General features: G+C 29.9%; 1 protein-coding gene and 1 non-coding gene across 2 annotated transcripts; both read left to right on the top strand.

Annotated features, from left to right (window-relative positions):
* Positions 1-73: 73 nt before the first annotated feature.
* TRNAR-ACG (transfer RNA arginine (anticodon ACG)) lies at positions 74-146 on the top strand. Its single transcript has one exon. It is a non-coding gene; the product is annotated as a tRNA-Arg (tRNA).
* A 6,362-nt stretch (positions 147-6,508) lies between these two features.
* Positions 6,509-7,662, top strand: LOC107173634 (mediator complex subunit 28). The gene has a single exon (XM_015524240.2). It carries the CDS (start codon positions 6,678-6,680, stop codon positions 7,320-7,322), a length of 645 nt encoding a protein of 214 aa, XP_015379726.1. The 5' UTR covers positions 6,509-6,677; the 3' UTR covers positions 7,323-7,662.
* Positions 7,663-11,245: the final 3,583 nt, after the last annotated feature.

The raw sequence follows: 11,245 nt of genomic DNA, 5'->3' as shown, positions 1-11,245 counted from the left end.
ATGTTTGATAACAATAACCGAAGTTACCAGAAACACGTTTATATGCTCACGTTTTGCCACGTCAACATACCGAGGCCTTGTGGCGCAACGGATAACGCGTCTGACTACGGATCAGAAGATTCCAGGTTCGAATCCTGGCAAGGTCGACAAGAATTTTTGTACTTTTTTTACGCCGATTTATAATTTTACCCTCCATCTATGGAATTATGGTGCTTTTTTCCTCACGAACAATTTTACATTAACATTATAATAATGTATATTTTATTACAAATTGATCACGTGTTTACCACCAATAATAATAAAAATTATATAATAAATTAATGATATAATTATTTTTACTAATTTAATTTTTGTTCGTTTTTCATCTGGCTGGAGCAGTGGTTGAATTTGAGAAAAAATAAGAGGTGGGATGCATAAGCGTAAAAAAAATGTGCGTAGGTACCTGAATATTTAAATATTTTATTGATCTGGATATAATTAGCTCATAAAAAAATGTATTACGTCCCTCTTCGGTTCGATCACTCCGAATGCGAATTTATACACGAGCATTTTTTCCGTTGCGAATAGTGGTCGGTGCTTATTTATAGCTCATAGCCCATAGGCAATAGTTATAGGTATACGTGGCACGTGGGTAAATATATGAATGTAAATAATGTTTTTTTTTTTTTTAGAGTAAAAAAAAAAAAAGAAAAAATATATAATCTGTATAACATAAATACAATAAGTAATTTGGATAACAATTTTTACCAGACTGGTCGGCTTGAGGGAAGGGAGAGTCCATTGACACTACTTCCAATATAAACTTAATTTAAATTTAATTTAATTGTATAAAATAAATGTATTTATAACATATAATTTCGGTTAATTGGTTAGAAAATCACGTGGCCATTTTCGTTTGAGATGACGGGAGGGTTGTCAGGTAGTGTTCTAGCTTGGCGACTAGGGGATTAGGACGTTTTTATGAAAGTTATTAAAGTTATGCAAAGCTAGTGCAGATATCGTTGGAACGTTGAGATCATGATGTAGGGATCTGTTACTTACATACCATGGGGCGTTTGTGAGGAGACGAAGGTTTATGGATTGGAAAGCTTGGAATATTTTCAGGTTAGAGATTTTTGTAGAGCCCCATAATTGGATGCCATACGTCATTGTCGGGCGTATCAATTGTTTATAAATTAACATTTTGTTTTCAAGTGGGGTTTTTTGAGCGGAGTAGTTTGTCTTAGCTTGTGCAGACGGAGATTTAAGGATTTTCGTTTTAGTTTTATATGCGTTGCCCAGGTCAGTCTTTTATCTAGATGGAGACCGAGGTATTTGACTGATGTGCCCATAGGGATTATTTTGTTATTGAGATAAACGGGGGTAAATAATGTTATAAACGATATAATATATGATTTAAGGCAAAAACTTATGAACAAACACGATGAATCATCACAACACCAGAACTTTATTACACCAGATTTTTATTTTTATTTTCTTGTCCGCGAGCCGTTTAAAATTTTTCCATTAGCCGCCATTTGGTGACCTCAAACAACCCTAACCTAGGAAGCAGGGACTAAGATATCTATTTATGCTAGAAGGTAGGAACTAGGAACACTAGGAACTAGGAAACGATTTTCAAAAAGCTTAATTTACCGGTCGGCATCCGGCGGTCACATTATGTGAGTTCGATATGCAAAAGTATGCAACATTGCAATCTGTATATTAAATCGTGTACCAACCTAATCTAGTACATGAATTAAGCAACGGTTATTGAATTAATCATTTTGGTTGTTAACACAGTTACATTTAACCTAAAATTATGACTATACATATTTTGTACATTTTTAACTATTTGCAGGTATTTATCAAATATCAAAATATAACAAAATAAATGGTAAATTAGTAAAAGCCGACGATTTAATAATTAATATTTCATGTCTTGTTAACACATTAATACTTTAGTAGTTTAGTCATTTAGTGTTGTTTTTAGCGAAAAAATAGGTGTTTAGATAGTAGATGTTGGGTTGGTTTATGAATTTTACCTTTGAGAGCTCTCGTCTCAAATTCGTCCGAATCGAAATTTAAAACATTTATTGAAGCATTGAAGAATTAAAGATGGGAATTACGGGTCAAATGAACGATTCGGTTCGTTTCGATTGGGTCATTGAAAAGACTCGTTCATAAGATTCGTTCATTTCGAGTGGGGGATGGTGGCACTTGTTCTCCGGACACCGTGACTTGCCCGGAGAAAAATGCCGCCCGATGGTCGAGGATTGAACCCGGTCCGGCTGAGCCACAGCCGACGCGGTAGACCACTCGGCCACCTCGTACCCCGACGAACGTATTATAAACATAGCGACTATTGCAAGATCCCATACGATTCTCGTTCATGAATGATGAACGTATTATAAACATAACGACTATTGTGTAAAATAAAGATCTAGTCATATCAGTCATAATATCATAGGTACCATCGCGTTCATTTAGGAAACTTGAACGAATTGGAATATTTTAGATTCTGAACGAAGTGATGAATGTATTGTTTTTACAATTATGTGTTTTTTTTTTTTTTTTGTGTGACTGTGTACAGCATAACTAGTCGAAATAATGCTTCGATTTCAAATTTTGAGGGTGGTTTCCGATATAAAATTAAAGATCCTTGGTGCATTATAGAGGTCAAAAGTAAACATTTGCCAACAGTTTTCAAAAAAATCGAGAAAAACAAAAAAAAAATGACAGAAAAACGGGAATTTTTACGCAAAACCAGTTTTCGACCAAATCGATATTTTTATATGGTTGTAATTCAAAAACTAATCACTGTAAATACTTGAAATTTTCACCAAATGTTAATGTTAGTGATATCTATATACAGTTTAATTTTCAACAATTTTCGACTTTTTTTGAGTTATTTATAAACCACTATGAGTTGTTCTTATTGTAGCTACAAAAAATTAAAAATCGTTAGTCACAATTTTTTTTAATAAGCGTTTACAATTCAAAATTTTACGAAATCTGTCGAAAACACGAAAATTTGCAAGTTATTTTGAAGTTTAAAAATCATAAAATTTTTTGCGATTATAACTAAGGATTAAAAATACAACACTAAGTTTTCCATAAGTTTTCCTTCAAGTAGCTATAGAGAAAACTCGAAGTATCATTATAGGAAAAATTTTAAGTGCGTTTGAATTTTAAATTTTTACGAAATAGCGTACGATAACGGCTCATAATATATTTTTACAATAGCATTTGAAAAATAAAAGAAATATATAGTCACACATTTTTTTTATAAGCATTTATAGTTCAAATGTTGACTAAATACATAAAAATTACGGCAATGTTCAAATTATCTTAGATCGAAATTCATAAAAGTTTTTCTTTTTAGTTCTAAGATTTGAGAATTTAATACAAGGCTCATAATATAGTTTTGCAATAGCAGATGAAAAATTAAAGAAATATATAGCCACATTTTTTTTTTACATGCATTCAAATTTTAATTTTGACAACATACGTAAAAATCACGAAAATTCGTAAATTATTTTATCCTAGAAATTCATGAAAAATTTTCCTTTTATACCTAAGATTTGAAAATTTAATACAAGGCTACTAAAATAGTTTTACAATAGCATTTGAAAAATAAAAGAAACATAAAGTCACAAATTTTTTTTATAAGCATTTACAGTTCAAATTTTGACTAAATACATAAAAATTAAGGCAATGTTCAAATCAGCTTAGATCGAAATTCATAAAAGTTTTTCTTTTTAATTCTAAGATTTGAGAATTTAATACAAGGCTCATAATATAGTTTTGCAATAGCAGTTGAAAAATAAAAGAAATATATAGCTACATTTTTTTTTACATGCATTAAAATTTTAATTTTGACAACATACGTAAAAATCACGAAAATTCGTAAATTATTTTATTCTAGAAATTCATAAAAAATTTTCCTTTTATACCTAAGATTTGAAAATTTAATACAAAGCTCCTTACAAGTTTTTCAATCTTTATCACAAAAAAAATGTCCACAGGAAATTCAAATTAAATTTTTATTAGCATTTGAATTTCAAATATTGACAAAAATTCGTCAAAACCATGAATATTTGCAAATTATTTTGTAGTTCAAAATTAATAATATTATTTGTATTTATATCTAAGGTTATAAAATTTAATACCAAGTTTTCCATAAGTTTTGCTTCAAATAGCTATAGAGAAAATATGAAGTGTCATTATAGGAAAAATGTTTTGAGCATTTGAGTTTTAAATTTTTATGAAATCGCGTAACGATAACGATTTATCCTCAAACCAGGTATTCGTATATCTATGATATAATATAAGGTATTATGAATTATGATAACTACATGATAACTACCCTAATTGATTAACCATGCCTTATGCAAAATGCGTCTTAATTGAAAAATAAAATATTTGTTTCAAAATAGAATATATGACAATATTTAAATATAATATATCCTAGACTGACAAATCATCTCCGTTCAGAATCGTTTTTCGTATACAATGATACCTATCATAGTATCATTGCATTCAAATTTAATATTTTAATCCCATCCATTACAGTAACCTACTGTACAGCAGAGTGACATCCACGACTTACCCGCTTTTTTAAAATATTTTATCTTATCGAAAATGTGTAATACGTCTACATCGATTAGTGTAGATATCATAAAATGTGTAATGAAGCAAGCAAGTGACTACACTGGTAGCTAGTAAGTGTACTTAGAAAAAAAATTGCATAATTTTAGTTTAGCAACCTATCGATTTTTTAAATTTTTTTTCCCAAAATGTGTGCTTCATAAGAATGCAAAAAAAAGCCCGCTCAAACATCGTTTTGAAGTTATCGACGATTTTTTTTTAAATACTTAGAATTGAATATTTTTAATTATTTTTTCAAAATGTATGGTTTTTACTTTTTTAGCGCTTAATAAATTGGTAAAATCTAAACTTAGCTCAAATACTTACTTTTGAAGTTTTTGTACGTAAACATTGAAAAAAAAAACACAATTTTTAAGATTCATAATAAATCCTTTCTAAAATTAGCTAAAAATCAGTTTGTTTAATATTTTTATTTTTACTGTGTACAGTTTTTGATGAAAAAGTTTTTAGTTAAGTCAGAATTGTGGTATCTAGCTTAGTTTTAGAGTAACAGCCTTACCTAACAGGTAACCGGTTTTTTATTGATTTTAAATGTTTCGTGATAATAGTCATAACTCATAATCAAATTTTGAAATGGTTATTGAATTAATTGAATATTATCTAGTTATGAGAATAAAGAGGTTCAAATGTTTTTTAACTGCTCACTAGAAGTATTTTTATTAAATAATAAATTATGCTCTCTCGTGTTGTTTTTTTGTGGGATTACATTATTTAGATGAATAAAGAATTTTGTAAAAAGTTATGTCAATAAATCTATAATTATTTTTATATTGTTGTGTTACCCGGAAAATAAGTACTGTAGTACACACATACTAATATAAGTAAATAATAAACAAATCCATACTTGAATATTAATTTAAGTATGTTTGCATATAAAAAGTAAATATAGGTACCTACACAGTAAAAAAAATTAAAAATAAGTTATCCATCAAAAATGGAATATATATAAATATATTTAGTCAACTCCAATTATTGTTGTAATACGTTGAATTAATGTTAGTATTTTAATTCAAAAAAAGGTAAAATAAGTGTAAAATTACTATAATGATTGATTATAAATACAATTGATTTATAATATTTACAATCAATGGTATAATGTAAGAACTTGGATGTTGGTATATTGATCATTAAAATGATGCCGAGTTTACCAACTAAATATTTAAAATACTTAGATTGACATAAGTCCATCCGAACTCATTACTTACTCATTAGGTAATAGGTAATCGGTAATCACATTTCACTCTATGATATTTTCAAACCGCGATTTAGTTTATCTATATTCTATAGTCTTGTCCGTAATCACAAAAACAATAATGATATTTGTTTATAGGATCACTACCTTTTGTTCCACAATTTTTTGTTCCTAGTCAACTTATTCCAATGATATTAATTTCCAAATTTTACTTTTGTTCCAATACCTATTTATCGAAAGACATTTGTTCCATATAAATTTCATCCAATTATATATTTTCACATTTACATTTTGTTCCGATGAACTTTTGAGTTGAGGGCAGTAAGTTGTCCGAAAAATGATAAGGAAGTATATACCACAAGACGTCCACACCAATTACTATTACTATTATTATAACTATTACTATACTATTACAATTACTATTATATGTTCGTGGTCCAGACTAACTTGAGCTGTTCTTATATATTTAGTTGAATTAATCCTATAACCAATTATTCCAAAGATATTTGTTCCATAAGATATAATATGCTACAAAAACATTTGTTCCAATATTCTCTTTATCAAAGTTTTTGGAACAAATGTCTATTGGAACGAATTATTGTTGAACATGTAATACAGTCATTATTAAGAATTTTTAGTTGGTAGCAATGCAATCCGAACGAGAACGAAATTGAACGAACGAACGACTTTTTATTATTTCACGATCCGGATTGTTTCGTTCACACGTTTGACCCGTTCTTTTGATACGTTCGTTCGCGTTTCGCGTACGACACATTTGTATGAAGAATCGTCTACACTTTGCAGTTTGAACGGTTAATAGTCATCAATTAACGCCATGGCCACCCCGACCAGCGGCAATGGCAATTTGGTAGACGAATTTGACGAAGCGTTCATGTCACTTATTGAAATAATATCGAAAGAAGAAGAGACGTTCTCGCCGGTTGACAAAGAAGAAGTGCGTGTGGACATAGATCAGTGTACCATGAGATTTATCGACATAGCTAGACAACTGGAGGCGTTTTTCCTCCAGAAACGTTTTCTCTTGTCGGCCTTGAAGCCTGAACTGATCGTTAAGGAAGATATATCCGAGTTGCGTGTGGAGTTGGCTCGTAAAGATGACCTCATCCGTCGGCATTATGATAAAATCTCTATCTGGCAAAATTTGTTGGTTGATTTACAACAGGTCGCCAAATCACCTGCCCAGAGCTCTATGGGCCAGAGTCCTATGCCAGCACCGATGCCGTCTCCTCTGCCAGTCGGACCACCTCAACAACAACTATCGCCTCAAGTGCCTGGAGGTATGGTTTCGCCGCAACAGGCCATGTTCTTACAGCAGCAGCAGCAGCAGCAACAGCAACAACAACAGCAAAGGCCTGGTCCAGTGGCTGGTGGACCGATGCCTGGTGCTTTGCTACAAGGACCATTGGCATATTTGGAAAAGACCACCAGCAATATAGGAATGGGTGATGGGAGGAGGTGACGAGGTCGGGGACGAGGAAGAGGACGCGGTAGGGCCCATCTTAGTCCCCCTTGACCACTGGCAAAGGCATGAAATTACTGCTTTTAAGCCAAACGAATTGCTACAAATAATCCTACCAATTATTTTGTGAATGTCACTTGTACACTTCTGTAAATATGTTGTAAATCTACAAATTGTTCATAAACTGTGTATTTATGTTTTATATTGTATATTATGTTTGATATAAGTTGTAAATTACGTTTCATTTTTATTCTTAAAGCTGTAAATAATTGCTTCACATTTCACCATAAACTTTAAATTTCCAAAATTATATAATATTTTGTAATTTATTTGTTATTAATTCAATGATTATTCATTTTTTATTTTTATATTACCTATAGTTAGGCAACTTAATAGTGACTTCTGTCTAGTACTTCTGGGATCAGCATTCAATGCTCATAAGTTAAACCAAAAACATAAATAAAAGGTATAAGCCATTCGATAGAAAATGCCCGGGGGAAGTCATTAGTAAGTTTTGGATGAACTCTTTCGTTCTGTATGTCACTGTAATAGAAATGTTGAATTCAATATCATATTAAATTGTTATACTGAAACATCAAAACTACAGAAATATATGTATTTTAAAAACATGGTTAAGTACCAAACTAAGTAATCTATATTATTTATATTGCTAGTATTTTTTCTCAAAATTCTATAACACCTATTGTCATCTATTACACCTAGAAGAATATGCTTAAGTGATAAAAATTAGATGAATAAGACAGAGAAGCATAGCGATTCAATAAGAAAATTGATTAATTAAATAAGGCATAAATAAATATAAATATATTAATACATAAAGTAATAAGTTATAGCAGCCACTGTGACAGTCATAGCTGAAAGTGATACACATATTTTTTTTATTAAATAAGCATGTTACGACACTAATTTTGTATAAAAAAAAGAATATTATTTTTGATTGATTTCTTTGAATAGTAGCAGAGATTATAGGTGGTGAATTGATTCGTTATTGAGTTGAGTGGAATATGAATCCTGACTACGCCTAGGAGTGAGTAATCCTGTAAAGAGAAGTAAAACAGCTTAACCATCATTAGTCATCAACAGGAATATGGAACGATGAAAGCTTATCAGAATATTAAATGTATAAGTTGAAAAGCAAAAGGGTTTGACTGCATCTTGAGGAATGCCTGGGTTTATTATTGTGGGAATAAAAAGATGCAGCTTTCTCAAATTGAGAAAAGTCGGTCTCAGTGGCGTAGCCAGGGGGGGCTAAGAGGGCTATAGCCCCCTCCCCCCCCCCCATTGACTGTGTTTATTTTAGCTATTGTAGGCTATAGCCAAGAAGGATGCAGTTAAAAGATTGGAGCCTGTAGGCATAATAAATAAATAAAAATGTTTATACATGTATATAATTTTAAAAAAAAACGTAAATAATAGAAATATGTTATTTGTATTTTTTGAATTTTTTTGTGAGACAGCCCCCCCCCCCCCCCCCATACAAAATTCCTGGCTACGCCACTGGTCGGTCTTATAGATACGTTTTAGAATTAGATAGCAGTGACTAAATAAGTTTAAGTTTGTATGAGACCAACGTGCCAAACTTTATCAAAGACCTAGTACGTTGCTACTAGGTAGTATTTTTTTTTTTTAATATGATATAAAAAATAAAATAAATAATCTCAAACCCCAACTTCTTGTCAGGTGGCACTGACTGCTGGGAGCCTTCCTTCTCTGTAACTAATATTATTTTTTTTTCTTTTTAAGTCACCACACTTACTTATTATACACTGTATGTATAGATTGTAAATAAACTTTTATCGTCAATAAAAAAAAAAAAAAAATATGATATAATGAACTTGTTTTTGCCAAAAATATCACATTATTATTATTTTAAGTCAATAACGCTCACCATTAAACAGTGTGAATAGGTTTGTGACATGAATAGTTTAAAATTGGTTTTTTTTTTGGAAATTATATTTTATATTTAAATAATAATGAAATTTTTCAAGTTTTTATGATTAATATTACCAGTGGCGGACTGAACTTAAATTTTAAATGACACATTTTCATATTCAATACATATTATATACCACAGGGCTACTGTCAATACCAAATTATTAAAATAATCTGTAAAAGTCTAGTACATAGAATATTATAGATAGTAAGTCTAGTCTAGACTTACTAGTCTAGTATACAGTTGTATAAATTATTTACTTACAAAAAGTTAGCATGTAATTCAACGCCACTGGCACGGGCTGGTACCACCACTTATAAAAAGTTGACGCGGCTGCATCAAAACTTGACCCTTTCAGTCCGCCACTGAATTTAATAGTTTAAAAAAAATAATCACAAAAAATGGGTCATCGTAAACAATATTATTGATATTGATGAAAACTCATCATCACAAATATAACATTCATAAGTTATGAATCTACTTAAAATCACTACTGTTATGAATCATAACAGTAGTGATATTTTTAATATAACCAATGTACAGATGATAATATTGTTAATATAAATTATTGATCTTGTATGGGCCTATAATAATCTTTTTACTATTTTATTATTTTAAATACAAAAATATATCCATCATGTTATATATTATAAAAAAATTCAAATTTTTAAAACAGTTTTTAGTTTTTATCCATTTACAATAATCTGTATTTAATTTATAATTTATATAGATAATATACTTCTTGAAATCTGAGCTGAACACTGGAGATGAGAATCTACTATTTAGAGGAATATTTGTTTTTAAATAACGATAATAACACAAATAATGTAGCAGTGGCGGATCCAGGATTTAATTTTTGGGGGGGGGGGGGCCCATGTTTGAGAGAATTTCTTATATAATGGTAATATAATAATAATATAAAATATATGTAATGATAATATTTCTTAAATTATAATATAATGTGTTTGAGCGAAACAATATAAAAGATAAAATTATAAAAATTAATAATAAAAAATAATAAAACCTAACTTATGCCAATGGGGGGGGGGGGGGGGCGAGGCACTTCGGGCCCCCCTTAAATCCGCCACTGTAATGTAGGTACAAGTATTCTGCAATAATCACTTAAACATGTCTTTTTGCTGATTGTTTTTATTGTATCAAATAACAACAAATATTTTACATATTATGAATTGCTTCATATAATGTTTTTATAATTTAAAATAATGTAGACAAATCAAAATCCTGGAAAGCAAATCCTCTAAAGCAGTCAAGCTCTCTTTTAATGTACAAACACCTCTATAGTCAGTATAATATTATTTTTAATTACCCAATAAAATGTCGATATCCGTTCATAATAGAAAACAGTATTTTATTGAGTTTATGACTTATGATGATGATTGTAATGATAATGTTGCCTGGTCCAGTGTTGAAAAATACCTAGTTTAAGTTCTAAGTTACTATGACAACATTACTATTTAAGTAATTTTAACACATGTTATTGTAATTAATCAACAAATCATAAAGAATCGATTGATAATATACAAAATTTTATTATTGAAGTACAAATATTACTGGCGTTAGTGGCAGTAACATTTTTACAACAGCTATTTGGCAAAAAATTCTTATCTTGATAAGTAATAGCTTAGAAAAAGCATTATTCAAAATAAACTTAAAAAATAAAGAATAGCGTGTTAAGATAATTTTTCTTTGGTTCCTAAATAAACATTTTTCCGTATTGTTGAAGTCATTACTTATTTAATGTATTGACAACATAATTACTAAGCTTCTGTGAGATTTTTGAAATTAAAATAAAAAGTTAAACTTTAATTGTAATCAAGTTACTTTTATAGGTTAAAAGTAATATGACTTAACTTATTAAAATAGGTAACTTGAAAATAATTTAGTTATCAAAAAAAAGTAACTTCTCAACACAGCCAGACGGCTTAGACTATATTATTAACTTGAATCT

This window comes from Diuraphis noxia, unplaced genomic scaffold (genome assembly GCF_037042655.1).
Source record: "Diuraphis noxia isolate RWA-SAM2 unplaced genomic scaffold, SU_Dnox_SAM2 contig0004, whole genome shotgun sequence".
In the NCBI taxonomy this organism is placed as follows: domain Eukaryota; kingdom Metazoa; phylum Arthropoda; class Insecta; order Hemiptera; family Aphididae; genus Diuraphis; species Diuraphis noxia.
Note: the sequence above shows the minus strand (reverse complement) of the source record. Positions and strands in the feature narration are given on the sequence as shown.

Excerpts from the sequence above, each read along its gene's own strand:
- LOC107173634 (XM_015524240.2), top strand. The coding sequence starts at position 6,678 with ATGGCCACCCCGACCAGCGGCAATGGCAATTTGGTAGACGAATTTGAC.